Raw genomic sequence first — 25,029 nt, forward strand, 5'->3', positions numbered from 1 at the left:
TTTTTTGTTTGTTTGTTTTGTTGTTTTTTTGTTTGTTTGTTTGTTTGTTTGAGACAGGATTAATCTGTGTAGCCCTGGCTGTCCTGGAACTCGCTCTGTAGACAAGGCTGGCCTCAAACTCACAGAGACCCTCCTGCTCCTGCTTCCTGAATACTGATATAAGCAGTTCCTGTGTCACACAAAGGAACACAAAGTGCAAATAGCTCAGCAGGAGGATTATTTTTGCAAAAAGTATGCAGCAAGATCCAAATTGAGCTAGCAAGCTCTTCAGGACAGGAAGTTCACTTTAAAAAAGTATGTCCATGAGTGTATTGCCTGCATGTTGTATGTCTGTGCACCACAGGCATGCATGCAGTACCTGCAGAGCTCAGAAGAGGGCGTCAGATCCCCTGGACACGTGGTGGTTAAAGCTGCCCGGTGGGCACTGGGAACTGAACCTGTGTCACTCGGATGAGCAGCTAGTGTTCTTAACTGCTGAGCCATCTCTCCAGCCCCTTGGTTTTTATACCGGGCCAGGTAGTAACTGTGTGTGTCTCCCATCAGCTGGGGCCCAACCTCACAGTGTTTCAAGACTGGCTAGTTTTAAGAGGACTGGAGCAAAGGAAATTGAGGAAATGGGGAAGAGGTGGGTCACTTCAAAGTTCCAAGAATGTGTGTGTGTATGAACAAACATTTTGCTGCTGGAAGGAGATTAAAACATTTGCATAAAGATATCACAAGACGGAGATAAAAAGATGAGCATAAATCTTTCAAGGTGAGAGAGAGAAAACAAAATTTGAATTCTTTGTCCTAAACAAAAAGTTTTAGAGTGTTTGACAGACTAATAGTTGCTGGGTGCACCCTTTAATCAAAGCACTCAAGAGGCAGAAGGATATGGATCTCTGTGAGTTCAAGGCTAACCTGGTCTACATAGTGAGACCCTGTCTCCAAAACAAAACAAAACAAGACTAATACTTAATGTTTCTTACCCTGCTGAGATTAAAGCTATGTGCCACCGTGCTTAGCCTGGAAAAGACATTTTTATTAGAAGAGAGAAAAAGAACATTTTCAACTGTCCTCCTAAAGACAGAGATGTGACACCCCTGGAATAGCACACCACTGAGTACTGAGTAAATAAATCCAGGTGGGTATAGAGATAGCCTCAAGTTGAACTTGCCGAGGGTGGACCACACGAGGGTCTCTCGGTTGGAGCGCGGCTTGTTTGATCACCCCGGACATCAGGCTTGGATGACGCAATATGTGACCAGCCTGCAGAGATGGGGTCACAGAGGACAGGAGACCTCATCCCACTCAGGAGACCAGGTCTGACCGGTATGGTGGCCAGAGAGGAATAAGCCAGCACAAGCCTGGCCCAACAGACATCTCCATTCTCCTCCCTCCCCAGGCTCTCCCCACTGTCTTAAAGGTTAACTGGGAAGCACAGAGGCTATGAGTTTTACCCAGAAAGATCTGTATCTTGAAGTGGTAAGGCGGTATACAAACACAGGTAGCATATTTTCCTCTATGGTTTGGAGGAAGATAAACCACAGGGCAATAAAAACAAATAACACCAATAAAATCTTTAAGGAAAGCCATTTCTCAAGATTTTGGCTAAGGCATCTCACCTGTGTTAATCAGACTTTAAAATATATATTTTTTTAATTTAATGTGTATAGGTGTTTTGTCTGCATGTATGTCTGTACACCACATGTATGCCTGGTATCCACAGAGACTAGAAGAGGGCATTAGGAGCTCCTGGAACTGGAAACTCAGACAGTTGTGAGCTGCCATGTGGTCCTGAGAATTGAAGCTGGGTCCTCTGGAAGAGCATCCAGGGCCATCTCTCCAGCCCCCAATCATCAGTGTGACAAAAGATGAGAGAGATAACTCAAGCAAGGGAACATTCACTTTAGCTCCTTCTTTTAGTTCATGGTTGGCTGACTCTGTTACTTTGAGCCTCAGGCAAGGCTTTTGAGTATCATGGTTGCAGGAGCATGATGGAGGCTGTTCATCTCTTGGTAGCTGGGAAGCAGAGAGGAGGAGGAGGAGGAAGGGGTCAGACAAGATATACTCCCTCAGTGACTGCTTCCTCCAACCAGCCTCCAACTTCCACAGTCCCACGACCTCCCAGAAATCTAGTTAGGTTCTGGGTTCAAATATGGGTCAGTCCACTGGTGGAGGCAGGACTTGCACGATTGAATTCTTTCCCCCAAAGCCCCACCTCGGACCACTGCGTGCACCAGGACCTAGCGTTTGCTGTCGGGGATACTTCACATCCAAAGTATAGCAGCACCTCTGCCCACACTGAGGCAGGTGATGAGACCCCTGCCAAGCAGTGCTGCTTTAACACATGTAGTCGGCCTTTTTTGTCCCAAATATAGAAATGACAGAGACATCTGGATGCCTGGACAGTCACCCAAGGTTCCTCTGTAACATTGAGGCATCATTATGGGCCTAGAATATCTGACAGACTTTTCTGTGAAGCAGGAAATTTTTTGAAGGACTGCTCTACCTTGTCATGGCAAAATTTAGCAGTTGCTTTTGTGTGTGTGTGTGTGTGTGTGTGTGTGTGTGTGTGTGTGTGTGTGTTCTGCTTGTCCAGTTTGGATAGCATACTGTGAGCAGTCAAGGCAAGGCAAGGGCAGTTTCTTGCCCAAATGGCTAACTTTTGCCACAAAGAAAGCAAACTCCATACGGAGGTTCTTCAATGCCTATCATCCTTTTATGAAGTAGTTTGGTGCTGCCAGGAGCAGATGTATCTCATCGTCATGAAAGGCCTTATGTTATTAAAACAGTTTAAATCCCATATTCTGTAGGTCTTGGAAGTGTTTGAAGACCATCTATCTGTTTAAAATATATCTCTATTTGACCTTGAAAACATACCTAACACAACTATAAGTTTGATTGTTATAGAAGACTAACTACTAACCTATATTTCTTTATTATCCTAAATAGCTTTCAAGGACTAAAACTTTACATAACCTTTTAAAATGAGCTGCATCAGTACCTTAAACAAGAGTAGGAACATATATACAGTATAACAAAAATAACCTTAAATTTGTATTATTATATAAAAATCCATACCAATGTAAAATGTTTGAGACCATTTGGTTGTTCAAGAGTAGACTCAACGATCCACCCTTTTATCTCATCACTTCTATACTATATCCCCCCTTTTCTCCTTTAGAATGAGATCCCTGAATCTAATCTCCTTTAGCTTTCTCCCTGACCGTGACCAATAATAACTTGTAACCAACCACCCTTAATGACGGCAAACATCCATAACCCATCAAATGACCAAAACCCATCCACCCCACCTCTTGGGAATGTGGGCACCATGTTCTCTAGACTGCTTCCTGTTGTCTGGGGGCAATGACATCTTTGAGGGACCCTGAGAAAATTAAGATAATATAAATTCCTGGGAGAGCTAGCTATTATCTAGTCTCAGTGTGCTAGGAAAATGTAGGGCTTATCTGAAGTTTGGCTGGCGTAGTCTGTGAGGTTGGACCATCTCAGCCATCAGACTTGAAGCTGTTCTGGATGTAGAACTCTGAGGAAACTGCAACAGAGGCATTCTTAGAGGCTGGATCACCTGAGCTACTTGTCTTTATTGGTGCCTGGTCCCCTTATTCTGAAAACACACAAAGTTTTAAAGGTAACATATATATCTTCATTAACATAAGTATGAAATGTGCAGTGTGCATAAATCAATTAAAGATGAGTTTGAGCAAGTAAAAGGTATCTGTCGACTTTATAAGTCCATTTGGACTGCATAACCAAACTGTAATATAAATCTCTGTCCATGTCATATGAAAAGATAGAATGTAATTAGTCATGATGGGCCAGGCATTAGTGGTGCATGCCTTTAATCCCAGCACTCAGGAGGCAGAGCCAGGCAGATCTCTGTGAGTTTGAGGCCAGCCTGGTTTATAGAGTGAGATCCAGGACAGGCACCAAAACTACACAGAAAAACCCTATCTTGAAAAACCAGAAGAAAGTCATGAGAACTCTGTAGCCAACAAGATGGATCATGTCCCATCTCCTCTCTGAGCTGCTCCCATGCAGAGGGATCAGCTTACACGTCACTTGTCCTGGAGTCTTTTTTGGCTTCCTCTCCAATGTCTGTAACCAAGATACTCAGGAGGTCTCCCCCAGTCCAATCTGATCTCTATTAACCTGGAAAGAATCCAGTCTTTCATTTCCTATGGAAACAAAAGTGTGACCTCTTCCCCAACGTAATACATTTTTTTACTTCCATTTTAAAGTTATGGTATCCCTAAAGTATATAGGTTGGTTTAATTCAGCAGTCCCTTCCACAGTCCAATGTCTCTCAGCAGCTGTTGTCTGTTTATTAGCATTCAAAAAGTTCAAAATTAACAAAGCATCATATAAAGTCCAAACTCCCTGTGTTATAATATTTCCCATCCTTACGTGGCTTATTCTTTTTATTATCATTATTATTTCTCTCTTTAAAGACTTTACTTATTATTTTTAAACTATTTTTATGACTATCTACGTACTTTTTTTTTCTTCAGCGTCTAAGCATATTTTTAAAAACACTGTAACCTGTTTAGAGATTATTTTTTTCCATCTGAACCTGTTTTACTGTAACCTTTTCTGTCTGTATGAGCAAAACCTTAAACTGCCACACAGCTCATGGCATGCTGGCAGCTCACATCAGCAGGCAGTGGCCAAGATACAAATATCTGTACCATGACCAGCATGAGAGACTGCCGGACTAGGAAACCACGTTTGGCTCTGCTTTTGTGTGTTTGGAACCTTTTTTTATATAGCTTTTTTGGGTGTTAAATGGAAATACATACCCCCAAATTGGATGCCACTTGTAGTTGGCCTTTTTCACCAGGACTGCCTGCTCCCCGGTAATGACATGGAGACTTATTAATTATGAAAGCTCAGCTGATAGTTTAGGCTTGTTTCTAACTAGCTCATAACTTAATCCATTTATATTAATTTCTTCCTGCCTCGTGGCTTCATTATCTCATCTCTGCAGTGCCCATCCTGCTTGCTCTGCATCTCCTGGCATCTCCCTCTTCTTCTTGCCAGCATCCTCTCTGCCCAGAAATCCTGTCTCCCTATTGGCCGTTCAGCTTTTTAATTAACCAATCAGAGTGACACATCTTCACAGTGTACAAAAAGATTATTCCACAACAGCAGATGAGCTACCCATCTACCTCTCAGGGCCACTGAAAGCCTGACAAGGGGCATTGCTGTCATTGAAAACATATTACAGACAGCATTAGAAAACTGTTTTCTCTGAGAATGATACATTATGATCAGGCAATAGGTGCTTTTGGGAAATGACAAAATACAGATCCAGGAAGGGATCATTATAGCACACTTTATCTAACCAGCGCCTGGGGTATTTCAATTTGTAAAGTTAGGCTGAAAATGTTTAAAATGGCCAACAAGATCCCAGCCTGAAACATGCCAGCAATGAATAGCCCACAGGGTGAAGGATAGGGGAAGCATCTGCTGTTTTGATTTGAAGGTCTGGCTGGTCTGGAACTTGTGGCCCTCTGGGGCTTGTCTCAGGTTGTGGACTGGATGTTTTGGTTTGGTTCCCCACAAACTCCTATGCTGGAATCTTAACTCCTAATTGATGGTTTTAGGAAGTGAAGCCTTGAGAGGTCATAAGGCTGGAGGGTGGAGGTCTGAGCAAATGGAATCAACATCCTTACAAAAAGAGACTCCAGAGGTTTTCTCCTCCTCCTCCTTCTCCTCCTCTTCCTATTTTTTTAAATTTTTACATTCCAAAGTTTCCCCTCCCTACTCTCATCCCAGCCCCTCTCCCCACCCCCTCCCCACTCCACCCCTCCCCCTGTTTCTCTTCTGAAACCAGTGGGCCTCCCAGAAGGTTGTTGGTTCAGTTTAGGAGCCCAGGTTAGTTTATTTTTTTAATTACATTTTTTTTTCATTTATTTTACATCCTGACCACAGCTTCCTCTCCCATCCTCCTTCCATTCCCTCCTACTTCCCCTCTGTCCCCCCTCCCCAACCCACCCTCCTCCACCTCTGTTCAGAAAGGGCAGGCCTCCCATGGGTGCCAACAAAGCATGGCATATCAAGTTGAGGCAGGACTAAGCTCCTCCCCTTGTATTAAGACTGGGCAAGGCAGCCCATTACAAGGAATAGGTTCCTAAAAAGCCAGCCAAAGTGTTAGGGACAGGCCTCTCTTCCACTGCCAGGAGTCCCACAAGCAGACCAAGCCATACGCCCATCACACATATGCAGAGGCAGGTCCTGTGCAGGCTCCCTAACCATCGGTCCATAGTCTGTGAGCCCCCATGAGCACGCCAGTTGCTTCTGTGAAAAAACAAAAAACAAACAAACAAACAAAAAACCCCACAACAGTGGCAGCGACTTTTGTAAGGAGGCTTTGATCACAGGCTCCTGGAAACTCCTCCCTCAAGCAAAGTTGTCCTCCAAACTCCATGTGATGGGCCACAGCTTCCTTCTAGAAAGTGTCCATTTTGTGCAGGGCATCTGACCAGGTACTTCTTGACCTCACAGTGGCCCTGGCCCCAGCAACTGCACAGAGAAACGCCTGTATTGTTAGCCCTTTTGTGATGCCCAGTTCGCTCGGCAGGCTCTGGTTCCTTGTTTGATGTTGGGAAGGAAAACCACATGGCTCCTACACTGGCCAAGTGTGATCTCTTTAAAAAGCCGCCCCAGTTCATGAGATTCCTCTGCTCCCCCAGCTCTTGGTGCTTCCTGGATAATCCATGTAGGCCCTAGGAGAGCATGGCTTTGCTCGCTGAGCTCTGCCCAGGGGGCTCCAAGCTTTGGACATCCATTCGGTGGCTGGCTAGCCATCCTCTGTACCTGCTGTACAGGTAGAAGCTCCCTTTTCTGGGAAACCAAGTAGACGCAATTCCCCTGGCTGACCCAGAAACAATCCTACCCAGGCTTCCAAAGGCAGCTTCTGAGAATGGAAATCACCTGAACTTTCCTTCCGTGCCTTGGTTGGCTTCAGTGGAGGCAGGAGGAAGCTTGCTTAAAGCTGGCGGCCCACGCACTGCACGGGCTGGCGAGCCACTGGGCGGCGCCTCTCCTAGTGGTCATGGCAGGGACTCCAGGGCACTGGGCTTTTTGTGACAGAGCATCGGGTGACGGGCGGACTCTCCGGCGGCCAGGGCAAGCGGGCGCCGTGCGCTGCGGGCCGCTGCAGACAGGGGGCGGCCGCGCCCACTTCCTCCGCCGCTCCGCACCCGCCGGCGGCGCACCCGGGTGGCAGCGCTGCGCGCCCAGGACCTATCCGGCTGCGGCGAGGCGGCTCTCCGCGCGCTCGGATCCCACCGCGCGCTTTGCGACCCGGCTACGGAGCGTTCGGCTGCCCGCATGGACGCGGCGCTGAAACGGAGCCGCTCTGAGGAGCCGCCGGAGCTCCCGCTGCCCGCTCGGGAAGTGGAGGAGAAAGAGGAGGAGGAAGAAGAGAGGATGGAGCAGGGCCTGGAGGAGGAGGAGGAGGTGGACCCCCGGATCCAGGTAGGACGCGTGAGAGGAGCCCACAGCCCCACCCCGCCAGGACTGCCGTGGAAGTCAGCGTCTACGCGGACACACGCCTTGCAGCCCCGCGTGTCCGCGGTCGCGGGGTGGAGGCCGCTTAGGTCCAGGATCTGCACCGAGGCTTAGGACACCCCATTTCACGGTCTCTCCGCGGGAGGCTGCGGTGCCTGCGTGGACGCGGCCTGATTATTGTGGGGATCCCTGCAGACCTTCGGCCCAACCGGAGGGTCCTTGCAACACAACCAGCGGTTCAGGCGGATTGCAACAAAGGGAAAAGGGGGCGGGGGCCCCCGAGGGGAGTCGGGGTACCTTGGCGCAGCTCTCGATGCCCTGAGCACGGCACAGCCTCCAGGTTTCGGAGCAGCTTTACCTCGGCCGCGTGGATGCGGACACCGTGGTGGGCGAGTGGGGCCGCGTGGTTGTCGCCTGCCCCTGCGGCGTGGGTTGCACCAGTGCCCGGCGCCGCGCTAGCCCTCACCTGGCGGAGATGCCTGGCCTCAGCCGCCCTCCTCTTTTGGTTCATTGTCAACACACGGAGGGCTTCCTTGCCACCGTGTTGCTCTTGGCCTGAAATTGATTAAAACCCTGCTTTTCCTTGAGGTCGGGTGTGAACACCTACTAGGGACAGCTGGTGTGCAAAGCAGACGCGTGGAGGCAGAGAAGGGAATGGCCTCCATTTCCAGGAGAGATGGTTAAAAAACAATTTCCAAGCGAGATCCAGGAGTGACAGCTTAACCTCCTCACCCCCCGAAGCATGAAGCACAGCAAATGCCTTTCCATGACCTGTTTTTATCCCTTTCCATAAATCTTTTTTTTAAATTGCTATTAAGCATGTTCTGCAATGTCTGGATCAGTAATTGATTTTAACTGCACAGGAAAAAAAACACGTTATTAATTCAGTGGTTACATTTTAAATTAATTGTTTTGTCAAATTAACACGTTAAAGATTAGTGAGAAAACCTTCTCATTAGCTACTCTGTTAATTCAGACCATGGGTTTGGACTACGAATCTTGTGGTTTCGGCGTGTGTTAGCAAGACCCTTTGTTCACAGAGTAGAGATGAGTTAACTTCATGTTGACTCCTTCTTACAAAATGTCAGGTTGTAAATGTTTAAAGAGAGCAGGATTCAAGCTAGTTAACCAACAACATCCCCTGTCAGGGAGAGTGAATAATGGGCAACTAGGGGGGAAATTCATCTCTTCATAGGGAAAGACTCTCTGATGGGTTAAAGCCAGCTAGAAGTCTGTCCTTAGCTTGCCTGGCTCCCTGGGTTTATGATTTGGCTTGGCCTTCCGCAAAGTTCTTCTCTAAAGCCCAGGGTGCTGTTTTGACTGGGTTACTTACTGTTTGTAACAGCTGCATTCACCTGGGGGGAAAATGACCTTCCAGGGAAAGACAGATCCTTAGGACCTTAAGATGTTGTCCAAAAGGACATGTCAAAAGGTTTTAGAAATGCCAAATGCTTTGTCCTTTAGCAAGCCTCTACTGTTTTCTTTAAGATCGAACTGACTTTCATCATTCAGGGGTGATTTTCCAGTTCTAGACTAAAGTTACTCTAAAAACAAAAGGCGTGTCCTTCAAATCTCTCTCTCTCTCTCTTTTCATTAGGGAGAACTGGAGAAATTAAATCAATCCACGGATGACATCAACAGACAGGAGACAGAACTTGAGGTACGGAGAGCTGGAACACTGTCCTGGGTGAAATAGTGTCAGTCACCTTTGACCCTGGGCTGGTTAATTTTGTTTTAATAGCTGGAGGTTGGCTGCAGGAGGCCCCTGCTTGAGCGCCCAGCAACAGCGTGTGTCTGACAGTGAAATACACCCGAGTCCAGGCTGTGGGCGGATGCATGTGGATCCAATTTCATGTGTTGTTTTTCATTATGGAGACTGCATTGGGGCCAAAATCAAGGGCTGGGCAGAGTATTAGACAATGCTCATGCCCCAGATATCCCCGTATCTTTGGAAAAGCTAAAAGAACTGCAATTTAGCTGAACTCTTTAACGGAGAATAGTAAATGGGTTCACATCTCTTCACTGTTTTAGTTAGGGTGGCCCCTAACAGTGCTCGGAACTGTTAAGGTTTCCTCAGACTTAAGCCAGATACTTTACCTTCCCATACTAATCATTCGGAACTCTTTGGACTTCCCGGCTTCACTTATTTATTGTCTGCTTGTGTAGAATATAATTATCTTAATGGTAACAAAAAGCTGTTTGGCTTGGCATGGGCTTTCCTGCTGGGGAAAAAAATCTTGGGAGATAAAATCTTGATTTGAATTTGAGGACTTTCCAACTTTCCTGTAAACAAGTTAGGGTTCTTCGAAGCTACCAACTTCTAGTAGTGGTTGGCGTTACTAGCCAAAGCGAGTGACTGTGGGGACCAAGGGACTGCCAAGAACTGTTGTGAGAACGAACCTGTTTCTGCAGTAGAAACAGCAGTAAGTGTGTAAGGAGGAAGCAGGGAACACCAGGCCCCTCAGAGTGAGGGTGTGGGGGATGAGAACATCCTTGGCTGGAAGTTACGGGCAGCCTGCTCTCTGACAGCATGTAGCCTTGGAGATAACAGACACATACGTGGCAGTGTGTGCTAAAGTTGCTCTAGGCTGTGCGAAGGCTCATCTGTCAACTAATTCCCATGCTGATCTATGTAAGGAATTTGCGAACTTGGTGAAGTTGGGCAATTGAAAACTCAAAAATCTCAGATTTCTAAAGCATTAAATAAACAAACAAAATATCCTTACCATTTTGAGAGGGCAATAACACAAGCCAGAGGTTTTCCCTAAGCTTTCATTTGGTCCTGTTACAACAGCCCAGAGGAAAACACACACACACACACACACACACAAAAAAAAAAAAAAAAAAAAAAATTCTCATGTATTCTTGGCTAATTTCAAAATTCCGTATATAGTGGAGGATGGCTTTGAACTCTGGGTTATTCACCCTTCATCTCTAGGTACTGGGGTTACAGGCCTGCATCAATATACCCACTATTCTGAATCTTTAATTTCTATATCCCAAATGTACCCAGACAAGGTGGGAAGCATTTTGTGTTTTGTTTTGAGCAAAAGTTTTGGCTTGTTTAGCATCTGAATGAAGTTCAGGGCCTTATGTATGTTAGATAAGCATTCTACCAGATGGACTTGTGAGACCAGGGATGAACAGAAATCAGGAAGAGCTGGCTAGGCATAGCACACATTTCTGCAATCCCAGCACCTGGGAGGCAGAGGCAAGGAGAAGCAGGAGTTAAAGGTCATATAGCCACAAGCAAGTTTGAGACACATGAGACCCTGTCTCATAAAAGAAGGAAGGAAAGAAGGAAGGAAAGAAGGAAGGAAGGAAGGAAGGAAGGAAGGAAGGAAGGAAAGAAAGAAAGAAGGAAGAAAAGTAATCAGGGACCACTGAGGCAGAGGCGGAAAGCTGGAGATGGCAAGGAGTGGTCTGGCGTTCTGTTTCAGTTTGAGAGAGAGGGAGGGAGAAAGAGAGAGAGAGAGTAGCCTAGTTTGCCTGTTGCTTTTGCTTTCTTAACCACTGCTGGTCACCATTCTAGGTAATGCACAAGATTGCCCCATAGCCCCATAACTCACTCTCCATGGCACCTGCCTTATGAGGGTTAGGCTGGTTCATTTGTTAAACTCTTTTTAGTCCTCATTTCTGAATTCCCCAGATTTGGTGTGTCACAGGAAGCCACTGGACAGGTGTTTCCTGCCAGGCTCTGGGGCACATTGGAGCCCTGGTGTGTTAAGGACAGAGCTTACAGAATGAATCTCTTTATATATAGAATGGCTTAAAGATTGTGGTCCAGCTATTCCAACAGTGGCTGTCTAGTAATGGAAGGTTCAAGAATCCAGTAGTTAATTACTCAGTCCACCAAGCTGGATGTCTCAGCTGATCTTCAGCATATGCCGGAATCCTGAACAAGTAGACTCTAATGCCACTGAAGGAATGGACTTGACATGTGAGCGAGGGCAAGCAGGCAAAGAGCTTCCTTCTTCCACATCCTTTAGATAGGCTGCCAGCAGAAGGTGTGACCCAGTTTAAAAGTGGATTTTCCCACCTCAAAACACCAGGATTAAAAGTATGTCTTCCCACTTTACATGATGTAATTTAGAAAAAAAAAAATCCCTCTCAAGTGTGCCCAGCTGCTTGGGTTTTAGTTAATTCCAGATGTAGTCAGTTGACAACCAAGAATTCATACCTGAGTGGTGTGAGCTGGAGGGTTTGAAGAGGGTCGCCTGGCTGGGTTGTGTTGCTGGATGGCCTTCCCTGGTGTAGTTACAACCAGGACAAACTCAAAGAAGTGTTATACAAACCACAGAAGCAATTAAAAAGCTCCCTAGTTGCTACATTAAAAACTACAAAAGACAGCCTGGCAGTGGTAGCACATGCCTTTAATCCCAACACTGGGAAGGCAGAGGGAGGCAATCTCTGAGTTCAAGGCCAGCCTGGTCTTCAGAGAGTTCCAGGGCAGCCAGGACTACACAGATAAGCCCTGTCTCAAACAGCAGCAGCATCAACAACAAAAATTACAAAAGACATGGGGGAATTTAATTGTAGTGTATTTTGTTTAACCCAGAATATTCACAGTGGTATAAATTCAACAGGGAGTCACTAATAACAATGATTACCTTGGGGGTTGGCAGTGTGGCTCAGAAGAGGAATGCTGCCTGGCATGCCCAAGGCCCTGGGCTCAATCTCCAGTGTGTGTGTGTGTGGGGGGGGGGGTTGAGATGTCGTACATGGTCCTTCTGTTGGTGCTGTTGAGGATGGGAGCTGGACCCCGCACACGCTAGGGGAGCCCTCTGCCTCTGTGCTTACACCAGCACCTCCAGACGTTTGTGTGCTAGGTCTTCAAAACTGGTTCAGAGCTCTCACTTGGCGTATATTCCCTTATAACCTTCTGTATTTGAGAACAGCAGCTTTATGCCGTCTGGGCTGCACAGGGCTGGGAACGGTTCCTATCCAATTCATGATCCTATTGCTCGAGTTGAGTTGAGAACCCTGTGCATGTGTGAAGCCCTGGCCTCCAGCTTGGTGTCAGGAACTGTGCATGGGTGAGCAAGACAAAGCCTGTTTTTGTGGAGCTGAGGAGTCGGGAGCCGGGGAGCTATATGCAACTGGGGAGTGCCATGCGGCAGACCCCCGGCTGGAAGCGTGGAGTAAGGAAGTATCCATGGACAAGATCAGCACAAGGAGCAAGCAACTGCGTGTGTGGGGCTTGGGGCGGATGTCAAAAAATGTCGGTAGCCAGGCATGCTTCTGTAATCCCAGCACTTGGGAGGTAGAGTCCAGAGGATCAGGAGTCCGAGGGTACCCTCAGTTACATGGTGAGTTTGAAGCCAGCCTGGGCTACACGAGACACTGTATTGTAGCTAGAGTTTTCCTGCCTTGCCCACAGTCAGGACAAATCTCTGTCACCCGCCAGACCCACAGCCGCTCAGACCCAACCAAGTAAACACAGAGACTTATATTGTTTACAAACTGTATGGCCGTGGCAGGCTTCTTGCTAACTGTTCTTGCAGCTTAAATTAATCCATTTCCATAAATCTATACCTTGACACGTGGCTTGTGGCTTACCAGTGTCTTCACATGGTTCTTGTCATGGTGGCGGCTGGCAGTGACTTCTTCTGCCTTCCTGTTCTTTCTTTTCTCCCCTGTTAGTCCCACCTATACTTCCTGCCTAGCCCCTGGCCAATCAGTGTTTTATTTATTGACCAATCAGAGCAGCAGATTTGACATACAGACCATCCCACAGCACTGTATACAAAATCAAAATGTACTGGGGAGATTGAAACAGGAGGATTACTGTGAATTCAAGAGTGGTGGGCTATGGTATGAGACCCTGTCTCAAATTAAAAAAAATAAATTTTTCAAAGGTTGGGCATTTGACTAGCTGATGGACATATGATTGGAGGCCTGGAAAAACCCACCTGTATTTTCCCGGGAACAGGTTCAATAGTCACTAAGTCAGTGATCACAGATGTGGCTAAGAGTGGGTTCCACATTACGATGGTTCTCCAGCGTGGGAGCTCATACCTATAATCCAGGTGCGTGGGGGGCTGAATTGGGATTTTGACTTTGTTCCCAGCCTGTTAATCCCAGTACTTGGGAGGTGGAGGCCCACTGTCTCAACAAAAACAAAGACACCTATTCCACCAGGCAGGGAGCTACAGACCCAGCTCCCACAAAAGGCGGGGGCAGGAAGATAGCAAGCTCTGCCTAGGTTATAGGGAGAGTTCAAGGCTAGCCCAGCAGCTAACCAAGATCCTGAGGCCCCAAATGATTGCAGCTGATATCTGAATTCAGCACTCAGCTTTCCAGCACTGTGACAGAATGCACAAGCCAATCCGCTCGCACAAAGGAAAAAGCCCACAGTTTTGGAAGTGTCAGTCATCGGTGGACCTCACTGTGCCTGGAACTGTTGTGAAGTGTAATATTATGGTGGGAATGTGTGGCAGAGGTTCCTTAGACATTGTCTTGAAGAGGTAAGAAACAAACCGGAACACCACAATTGATCCTAACCGCTGGTGTCTCCAAAGTGCTAGAATTACAGGAGTATGCCGCCACACCTACCTGGATGCATTGCTATTAAAAAAGACTTGATTTTTTTTTTTTTTTTTTGAGACAGGGTCTCACTATATAGCTCTGGCTGTCCTGGAACTCTCTCTGTAGACCAGGCTGGCCTCAAACACACAGAGATCCACCTGCTTCTTCCTCCCAAGTGCTGAGATTAAAGCTGTATGCCACTGTGCCTGGTCCTTTAAAAAGTAGTATTTTATTATTTTTATGTGAGTGGTGTGTGTGTGTGTGTGTGTGTACACGTGCCATGGATTGCTTGTAGAGGTCAGAGGACAACTTGGTGGAGTCAGTTCTCTATCGTGTGAGCAGTTCTGGGGTCTGGAGCGCAGGTCTGGCGTGGCAGCAAGCACCGGTAGCTGCTGAGACATCTTGCTGTCTGTCCCCTCTCATTTAGAATATTTGTTAAAACAGGCTAGATACAAAATTTCTAAGTCTAATTAGAGCCAAGATTTACAGTAATTACAATAATGCCTGTATGTGTACATGTATACACACATGTGCATAAAACACCTTTGAGAACCTGTTTCGAGCATTCCTCCCTCATGTTCTGAAAGGAGGCTGTCCCAGGGCTGTGAAGTGGACTGAGGGGGCGGGAGGGGAAGGCCCTGGGCACCTGCTAGTTAGTCATTCAGCCCCGGGCTGACAGCAACAGCTGGCTGCTCCCAACCCCCCTCAGCTGGGAGATAGAAGCCTTGCCTTGTGGATGAATGTTTATCCACTTCCCCTGTTCTCAGATGAGAACGCGCAGTCTTGCAAGGTGACTTGAAATGAAATCGCTGGAGTTCCTCCAGCGTACAGAAGGCCTGCACCTAGAAGCTGTCTTTTCCTCCTCCAGAAACAAGCAAACATTTCACTTAGGAAAACAAAAACCAGAAACGAAAATAACAGTCATGTTTTGAGCTTGGGAACTCACGGGTAGGAGGGGAAGGGGGGGGGAGCCGATTGGAGACAGCCTGACTTCTGTCCCTACTGGATTATCAGCCCAAGTCAGAAGAGAAAAATACTTTTATTAAAGGTCAGTGCAGTCACAGCCTACCTGTTTCTCCTCTGTGAGCGTAGACACGGTGGGCACTAGGCCAGGAAGGTCCCGTGAAGCAACATGGTGCTTTGAAGAAAGTGCTAGAGAGCATGTGAAGTGATAACCGACTGCAAGTAGCCAATTACTATGTCTTGAAGTGGGTAGTAAATTGACTGTGTTCTCCACATAAGGTCAGGTTGAAATGAATATCATCTCATCCCGAGGTTTTTGTGCAGCAAAAAGATTGAGCACAACCTGTGGGGTGGGCTGGAGTCCTGCTGGAGACGGCAGGGGCTGCTGTGGCTGACAGAACCCAAGACGTATCTGCCGTAACGGGTTGCCATCCCTTGGATGGAAGCATGTCCTGATGGTGGAGTGAGAACGCTCCCGAGAGGGAGCCGCAGGGCCGAGAGGGCCCCTGAGGCTCTGACAGGCTGGAGACCATCAAAGTCAAGGCCTACAGACCTCAGGTCATCTTGAAGTAGCCCTCCAGAGCAGCCTAGACGTGGCAGAGGAAGAGAGCTGACGTGACTCATTGCCTGTGTGAGGACTGGTCGGGAAGGAGGTTATTGCTTTTGTTTTATCGTTAGCCTCAAGAACAGAAGCCTATTTTCTCACGGAGCAGAGGCCAGATGTCCACGATTAGGCTCCCTTCCCGGCTTGCACATGGCTGCTTCGGGCTGTGTCTTCTCCTCAGGAAGAGAGCAAGCAGCTGCCTTGTTTTCTTCTTGTGAGTACACTAATCTGTGTCCTGGGACCCAATCCATGCAGCCTCACTTAATGTCACTGCTTTCAAGGCCCCATTTCTAAACACAGTGAAGCAGGACCTAGTACCTTAACTCAGTTTCTGAGGGAGACTGTCAGAACAGGCTTAAGAACTTACTAGAGAAACAGGTAATACTGCTGGGTCCGTTTGTAGATGAAGTTAGGAGTTTAGAACGAAGTCTGCCCCTCTTATTGGGCTATGTTAGCAGCTGGCTAGTTGTATACAGACAACAGGTCTCTATAACCTCCACCTGATGCTTTGGGTGAGAGAGAGAGAGAGAGAGAGAGAGAGAGAGAGAGAGAGAGAGAGAGAGAGAGAGAGAGGAGAGGAGAGGAGAGGAGAGGAGAGGAGAGGAGAGAAGAGAAGAGATACTGCTGAGCAATATCTCCCAGCCTACTTTTTTTTTTTTTTTTTTTTTTTTTTTTTTTTTTAATTTTATTTCAAGCCAGGGTTTCACAAGCTGTATTGCCTAGGCAGGCCTCAGGTTCACTGTGTAGTCAAGCCAGGCCTTAAGCTTACAATCCCCCTGCCTCGGCCCCTGGAGTAGCTGTGATTACAGGTCTGTGCTACCCTGTCCCATAGAATGATGCTGTTCAGGCCTTGTGCTTCAGCCTCAACTTAACCATCTTTGGGACCAGGTGAGAAAGGAATCACTTGACTTGTGTGGATCGATTGGCTTGGAATCCCATATTCTCCACTCCCTAAGCAGGTCATTTGAGGTGTGAGCCTCCGTTTCTTCATTTGTAAGAGAGCTGTGTGGAAACTTTGTTGTGAGATAAGCCCGGAGCTGTGGAGAAGGGAGCAGATGGAGAGGAAAGACCACGGCTTTGGGTTAAAATAGGTAGTCTGATGACTTGGAAGGGTCCTTGGTACCTTGAAGCTCCAGTCTCATCGGTGATTGGGGGGAGGTGGTGACTCTTGTCCCAGTCCTCAGGTGGCTCAAAGAGTGGGAGGAGATGCTGAATGAGAGGTCACTCCGAGGGTCATACAGGGTGGAGGGCTTATTGGGTGTTTGGAGGGCAAGAGAGCTGAGTGAGGCCCACTGGATGCTGGACACAAAAAGACTTTAGTGAGCTGTCCATCTAGGCTAGGCTGGCTGGCCACAGGTCTGGTGATGGCTCCATGGTCCTCTTCTAGGTCTCTTCTAGGTCTCTCATGACCATTTTTGGTCAGAGAGATGGTGCTGGTCGAGGAGCCAGAGAGAGGGCTTGCACTGGCCAGGATTGGGCAAGATGAACTCTGCAGTCATGAGATCAGCAGGGCTTTGTGCTGAGGCCATCTGCTGGGTCACAGAAACAGCATGGTGGGTGTGGTGATGCATGCCTATAATCCCAGAGCTTGGGAGGAGAAGGCAGGATCATCAAGGTCATCCTCCCACCATATCCAGTTCTAAGCCTACCTGGACTACTCGAAAGGAAGAAATAACACAGCTAACAGAAAAGAGCTTGATGCCCTGAGTAAGCCCTGAACACACCTTTTGGGGTTTGCTCATGGGTACCCAGCAGGTGAATGCCAACAGCAAATGGCCCCATTATGGTTGTGTGACCATGGATCATCCCATAATGCATTGGGTCCCAGTTTCCTCATTCCAGTGATGGTAATGGTGCTGCTGCCGATTATCGGGGCGAGGAGAGGGCTGCAGCGTGGTGGGGAATCACAGGAAGGGCTTTCTGTCTGTTCTAGAATGTGTCTTTAATAATGACTAACAATATGAACCCCGCTGTGTGCCAGACTCTGTTAAGCATCGGGTGCTCAAGATAATTTGATGACATCTTTTTGCCTCAGTTTTGCGGGTGTCATGCCTGTAATCTCAGCCCTTGAGTGGCTGAGAGGAGGGTCATGAGTTCAAGACCAGCCTGGGCTATATAGAAAGACCCCATTTCAAAGAGCTCCAAACAGCCACCACTACCAGACAAACCAGCCAACCATAGAGTCCAAGTGTCGTTCTCTATGGCACGCAGCTCTGGGCACCAGGCTGTTCTTAGGAGGACTTTGAGGACAGCTGTGACTGTCCTTGATAAAATATAAGCTGTGTTCTCCTTTCCTTTCCCATAATCTGTCTACTTATGGAGGTGTTAGCACATGAAAGTATAATAGTCTGCCATCTTTTAAATGTTAACTTTTTAAAATTTGAGACAGAGTCTCCCTATGTAGCCCTGGCTGGCCTGGAACTCATGACCCTGCCTCCTATATGTGAACCACTACACAGGCCTATGTTAACATTTTCAAACTGGCCTTTTTTGGTGTGTCAGAGGAGAGGAGACAGGTCTCAAATAACCCAGGCTGTCCTCAAACTCCTGATCCTTCTGCCTCCACCATGCAAGCTCTAGGATCATAGCTGTGCACTATTATACTCAGCTGTAGGGTGGCCTTCAGTATTAAAAAGGGGTGACGTGGCCATGGGCAAATGGCTATGGTATATTTTGGAAACATTAGGTAACAAAAGTGTGTGTTGGGGCTGTAGAGAAGGCTCAGCAGTTAAGAGCACTTGCTAGTCTTCTAAAGGCCCAGGGTTTGGTTCCCAACACCCACCTTGGTCATCTTAACAACCACTTGTAACTCCAGCTTCATGCAACGAGCGCCCTTTTCTGGCCTCTGAGAGTACCCCCACAATAGCATATATTCACGAGACACATATACTTGAAAACCAAAACTATATGTAAGGTATACACAATAAAAAAACATGCATATGAGGCAAAAAGGTCTACTTCAGAATTCCTACTGGGGGCTGAACAGTGTGCACTGACCCCTACTAATTAGGGCTGAGTAGATACAGAAGTCGACAGTGAGTCTTCTGAGCTGGACATGGTAGCCGATGCCTGCAATCCTGGCACCCTGAGCCTTCCAAGGCAACCTCGGCTGCATAAGATCTGTCACAAAGAGGATGTTGGCGAGTCTTTTTTAGTAGTTCGACACTGCTGTGTTAAGTGAATCCTGTCAAAGGGTATCAAGGATTTATTAAGATATAAAATGGGGAGAAACACTCACAGATACAGAGCAAAATAAACAGCCGCTTTTGTCCTCCATTCTGCCCTTGGGTGAATGGAACAGGCCATCTGGTCTCTGACCACCCCAACTCTGTGCCCCCTCCTCAGTTTTAAGCAGTCATGTACCCAGAAAAACCACACCTCTATCGGGCCAGATACTCTAAAGTCACTGGCAGAGCGAATTCCGGCAACATTGCTGTGGTGTTTTACTTTCTGTGTTTATTTATTATGTTCTGTAGAAATATTAGTTCACAATGGAGTTTAACAAATCTGTCATCTCATAGCTGAGAAGCATGTCTCAGAAAACATAAGACGCTACACTCAGATGCTATCACTGCTTCTTGCTGCTGCTGGGAAGGAGGCTGCCTTTGTTTTCCATTTCTTCATGCTTTTCTGAATTATTTTCAATGACTACATTTTATCATCTTAAGCAGGGGGCTGGGAGAAAAAAATGAAACCTACTATAAAAAGATGCTTTCTATGCCAAAGAAATCCTTCCCTTCCTTTCTTTCCTTTTTTTTCCTTTCTCTCCTTCCTTCCTTCCTTCCTTCCTTCCTTCCTTCCTTCCTTCCTTCCTTCCTTCCTTCTCCCTCCTTCTCCCTCCTTCCTTCTCTCTCTCTCTCTCTCTCTCTCTCTCTCTCTCTCTCTCTCTCTCTCCTTTCTTTTTCTGAGACAGGGTTTCTCTGTGTAGTCCTGGCTGCCCTGGAACTCGCTCTGTAGACCAGAAATCCATTTACCTCTGCCTCCCGAGTGCTGGGATTAAAGACATGCATCGCCACTGCCCGATGAGATTAATTTCTGTGGGGACATTTTAGGAACCATAAACACTATTGGGCAAAGCTTGGGACTGAAAGTTCTGCCTTAGTTGTGAAAAACCCCAGTGTTGGTGGGCGAGCTGGTTAGTTTTTGCCACCTTGCCTCAAATCAGAGTCACTTGGGAAGAGGGAACCTCTGTGGAGGAATTTTCTCCATCAGATTGGCCTGCGGTACATTTTCTTGATTGATGATTGTGGTGCCAGCCCTGCGCAGGTGGGTCCTGGGTTGTAAAAGAAAGCAGGCCGAGCAAGCCATGAGGAGCAAGCCAGTAAGCAGAATTCCTCCTGGTTTCTGCTTCAGTTCCTGCCTCGGTTTCTCTCTGTGATGAACTATAAGCGGTAAGGTGAATTAAATTGTTTCTTCCCTAAACTGCTTTTGGTCACAGCGTTGTTACGGCAACAGAAAGCAAACGAGAACAGTGGGATTGACTGGTGAGTCACTGCATCATCTTGCTCATTGCAGTGATTCCGGGCGGGCGGAGGGTGGGGTGGGGGGTGGATAGAGAACGGCTTAAAGGCGTCTTCGGATGGTCTGTCACCAAGAAGCCCTCGCTTCTGTGGTTGATGAAAAGCAATAGAAAACACTGAAAATGTAAGAATATTTAAATAGTGTCTGCTTGTATTTGAGTATTGAATACTCCTGCCCCATCTCTGTCTATTTTGGACATGTAGCTCAGGCTAGGATTGTAGGTGTTTTGTTAGCCTCGCCCCCAGTTGGACGCTTGAGCTAGGTAGGTCTCAGTTTGTATCTCAGATCCTCCTGCTCTGCCTCCCCAAAGCTGGTGTGCAGCACCGTGCCGGGCTCATTTGAGTCATTTCCAAATGGACAGAGACTTGTGGGCCCATGTAGGCTCAAGTCTTGTATAAAAGGTTCAAGGCTTGTACAAATTCATTTATTATAGCTACAGTCTGAGCTTTGGCTAAAACATGGAAATGCCCATAGAATCCTGAAATTGATGCCACTGACAGAAGAAGTATTGAACATCTCATTTTGAAGCTGTAAAACCCATGAGAACACTCTTGGGTCCTCAGCTGGGACCCATCACTGGGTCACACATGCCTGCCATTGTAGCACAAACTGACTTTGTACAGCCACGTGTCTGTATCCCCAGGTTTATTCAAGGTTGCAGCCCTGTCTCTGAGGTGTACTTCAGAAGACAGGCTATGGCAGTTGACAGACACGGCACAGTCTCGTAGTTTAAGAATGATCAAACTGACAGAAGGCTCTGGTCCCCGCGGACTGTAACCTTTTAATAGTGAGCCGTGGTTTTTCCCTTCTCAGCATTTATTGTGGGGACATTTAACAGAGTGTGTGTGTTTTGGCTGGGTGTGTTAAGCATCTCTCTAACCTCAGTCATTGGCAGGCATCCCGGTTGTCTTTGCTCAGCCCTTTTCTCTGAACTTCCTCATTCTACCCATGGATGTTTCCAGCAATAAGAATAGATAGCTGCCCCCACCCTCGGTGGATTTTAACCAAGAGTGTCACAGAAATTTGCAAAGCAACTCTTAGAGAGCTTGGTGAATCAGCCCCTTTCATTTCCTTAAAGGAAGATGGAAAATTTTTGTTCTATTCTTGTCTGAGTTTTCCTTTGCTGTGTTTTGCTGGATTATCTAAGAGATACTCATGTTTGCACTGACTGAAATGAACTGCTAGCAGGCAGACAATGAAAGGAATATCCGCTGTTTGTTATAGCCATGGCCAAACCCATTTAGTGGGACTGCTCTCATTGTTTGGCCTCAAACTCAGCCAAAGCATGATGAATGAGTTCCCTTGGCTTTGTACACCCCACTTCTGTGGCCAGCAGGCGGAAGGGCTCAGGTTGTTGTGATAGATTTGAAGCCCACAGGTTGAATGTCTGTCCCTTCTTTTAGGGTTTTACCTTTTTGTTTTGTTTTGTTTTGTTTTGTTTTGTTTTGTTTTGTTTTTTGAGAGGAGATGAAATGTACATGTTGGTGGTCTCTCTTGCTGTACCTGCCACCTTTAGAATTGACAGCACCCATTTTATTTGGACCGTGGTTTGTGCATCAGGATTTGGAAAGGAGGCAATGAAGCCCAGTGGGCCTGTCCTTGCTGGAGGAGTCTCTCTCTCTCTCTTTTTTTTTTTCTTTTTTTGGTTTTTTGAGACAGGGTTTCCCTGTGTAGTTTTGGTGCCTGTCCTGGATCTTACTCTGTAGACCAGGTTGGCCTTGAACTCACAAAGATCCGCCTGACTCTGCCTCCCAAGTGCTGGGACTAAAGGCGTGCACCACCACTGCCCGTCGCTGGAGAATTCTCTTGCAGTTGCAGCCAGGTGGTGGTTGGAGCTGTGGTCATCTGAGGGTATGATGACATCCACAATGGCCCACTCAGTTGCTGGCCCTTGACTGGGAGTTAAGCAAGTGGTTTTAACTAGAGCAGCGGCAAGCACCTTTCCCATATGGTGGTCTCAGATTCTCTGACCTTAGGATGCGTGGCATTTCCCGGGGTGCTGGTCCCAAGATGACCCCATGGAAACCGGACAGCTTTTCCTGTCTAATCCTTTGAACTTTCAGTGTGGTACTTCTGTGTTTTCTTGACAGACCTAACTTCAAATTCCTCCTAATGGGAGCAAAAGCTGAAGAATTCCGGGTCGTGTTTAGAAACTACCGTACTCAGCGTAGTCACAGAGACACAGCGATTCTCCTTTCCTTTTGGGGGCATGCTTCACAAGCAGCCACATTTCACCATGTTTTTGAGAAGTGCTTTAATGTTTAGCCAGCCAGCAAAACAAGGAATTTGGTTAGAACTCATAGTAACCTGAGATGAGCTAGCCCATGAAGGGAAAAGGAGCAGATGTTAGCAGCGCTGTGGGTCTTGATTGGACGTAGGGGATTTGTTGCTGCTTTTCCATTTCTTAGAAATTGTGCTGTATTAGCCTGCGAGATGCCTCAGTAGAAGGGCACTTGCCAAGTCCGACAGCTTGAGTTGAATCCCCTGGACCCTCATGGCGGGAGAGAACCACCTCCTACAAGTCATCCTCTGACCTCCCCACATATTCATGACATTGTGCACACACACATGTACAATATAAACAAATACAGTTTTTTAAAATTATGCTAAGGCTTCAATGCCTATTGGGAAAAAAAATTAGTGCCACCTAGAGCTGAAGGTAGAGAAACTATGCTCGCTGAGTTGGAGGGTCCCTTCTGAAGGTCTATGGCCACGCCTGCCTTGGTGCCTCTTTCCTTGATGGATGCTGGATCTCCTAGAGAAATCAAGTCCCAGTGTTGAGTCCATTTGCTAGAAACTGAATCTTCGTCCCCAGCTGGAGCTTGTTCAAGAGGCTGCACTCTAACACTGTGAAACTTGGAGTCAGAAACCACCTAGGGGAGTTTCAATAGGGAAACAAGAAGAAACCCCATGGCCGGCATGGTGGAGGCTGCCTTCAACGTGCAGCCTTGGAGACATGGGTGGGGTTATAGCCCCAGCTGGCCTTGAACTCCCCATGTAGACCAGGCTGGCCTTGAACTCACAGAGATCCATCCACCTGCCTCTGCTCCCAAGCACTGGGATTCAAGGTGTGTGCTTTGCTGGATTATCTGCTTTTTACTTTTAAGTTACGTGTGAGTTTGTGTGTCTGGTGAGCGGGTATGCATATGAGTGAAGCCAGGAGGAGATAGAGTTACAGGCAACTGTGAGTTGTGACATGGGTCCTGGGAAACAAACTTAGGTCCTCTTAACCCCCAAGGCATCTTCTCAGCCCCGAGTTGTTTGTTTTAGCTATTTCAGATCCAGAAGTCAATAACTACCTGCCAAGGACTGTTAATGATTAGATGGTGTTCATACAGTGCCCGACATGGTCCCTGGTCTGTAATGTTGATCCAGGGCCTGTCCTGCCCTTACCGTCTCTTGTTGACTAGCTACATAAAAACAGCTGTTTAGTGAGAGCTTACTGTAAGGCTGTGAAGTGTTTGTGCAGGTGATCTTGGTCTCTTGAGGATGTCGATGAGAAACAGGCACTGAGAGGTTAAGTCCGTCCTCCCAGGTCACACAGCCGGTGGAGGTAAAGACTGGACCTAACGTGTGGGATCTGAGTTTGGAGCCCATGCACTTTAATGGTGTGGGGGTACATGTTTGTGAGTGTGGAGGAGGTCTCTGAGGGCCCTGTGGAGACCGGTGAAGTGAAAAGAGCATGGTCTGGAAGCTGGGTTTTCAGTCTCTGTGGTGACACCAGGCATTCGTCCTTGTGGGGGACAAACCTGGCTTCCTAATCTGTGACATGGAAGCATCTGAGTTAACTGGTGGGCAGCGTCCTTCCCAGCTCTCCCATTCTGTGGCCATGGACTTCAGTTTTAGGATCCCAGTTAACCAGGGGTCAGAGTCCTTCCCAGCTCTCCCATTCTGTGGCCATGGACTTCAGTTTTAGGCTAACCACATGTTGCCTACATTACAAAGCACCCGTAGTCTTGACTCGCTGGGAAGCCCAAAAGCTTTGTGGTCAGGCTGTACCACAGCATACTAAACTTCACTGTAGTTTAATTTAATTTTTTTTTGCAGTGCCGGGGATTAAGCCTAGGACCTCATGCATTCAAGGCAAATCTATACCACTGATATCCCCAGCCTTTACCTGTTTTTTATTTTGAAATATGGTCTCGGTAAGTTGATCAGGCTAGCCTTGAACTTGCAGTCTTTTGGCTTCAGCCTCCCAGGTAGCTGAGATTTCAGGCTTGTGCCATAAGATCTGACAAAACTTAAGTTTTGTTGAAACAGTACTTGATACAGGTTTTTCAAGGGCCCAGAGCAGGGTTGAAAGTACGAGACCTCTGTCCCCAAACCCCGGTCTCCTCCCAGGAGCAGACGCCGTTGACCGCTGCCTCTGACGTGTCTGTCAAGTGGTGATGGTGGACTTCTGACACTGACTCCTTTGCGTCCTGTGTTCTCCTCTCTCTTCCACGCCGATCGCTGCAGCAAGGAGGGAGACAGACTGAAAGCCAGCCGAAGTGACACAGCGTGGCTTGCCTGGAATGCTGTGGTGGGTGGATGCATGCCTCGGGCGGAGGCGGTGCCAGATGGTCTCCAGAGCTTCCCGAGGTTGGGCTCTGAACTTGTCCTGTTGTCCTGGTTCTCAACTCGAGCTTCTTATAAAGTGGATCTTGTATCTGGAACAGCTTGACGAGTGTTCGAAACACTGCCTGGTTAATGTGCACCTCAGTTACAGGTCTGGAATTGAATGAGTCAGATTTGTTTTTATGCACGGGTCTCAAAGTAGAGACAGCTGAACCTCTTGGCCTAAACGTGGAAACCGGCTGCTTGGGGTTGAATTCAGTGGAGCTGCACAGCTTTGGCGATTCTGCCTCCTCGTATTTAAAGAATCCCGTGGGTTCAGGAATGCGTGTGTGGCTGAC

General features: G+C 47.4%; 1 protein-coding gene across 1 annotated transcript in view; it reads left to right on the forward strand.

Annotated features, from left to right (window-relative positions):
• Positions 1 to 7,197: 7,197 nt before the first annotated feature.
• Positions 7,198 to 25,029, forward strand: part of Sh3bp5 (SH3 domain binding protein 5) — a 71,578-nt gene continuing 53,746 nt past the window's right edge. Inside the window, exons 1-2 of the mRNA XM_028891198.2 lie at positions 7,198 to 7,485; positions 9,116 to 9,178. Of these exons, the coding sequence (XP_028747031.1) occupies positions 7,339 to 7,485; positions 9,116 to 9,178 (210 nt within the window). The 5' untranslated portion in view covers positions 7,198 to 7,338. The remainder of the gene's footprint in view (positions 7,486 to 9,115; positions 9,179 to 25,029) is intronic.

This window comes from Peromyscus leucopus, chromosome 9 (genome assembly GCF_004664715.2).
Source record: "Peromyscus leucopus breed LL Stock chromosome 9, UCI_PerLeu_2.1, whole genome shotgun sequence".
Classification (NCBI taxonomy): Eukaryota; Metazoa; Chordata; class Mammalia; order Rodentia; family Cricetidae; genus Peromyscus; species Peromyscus leucopus.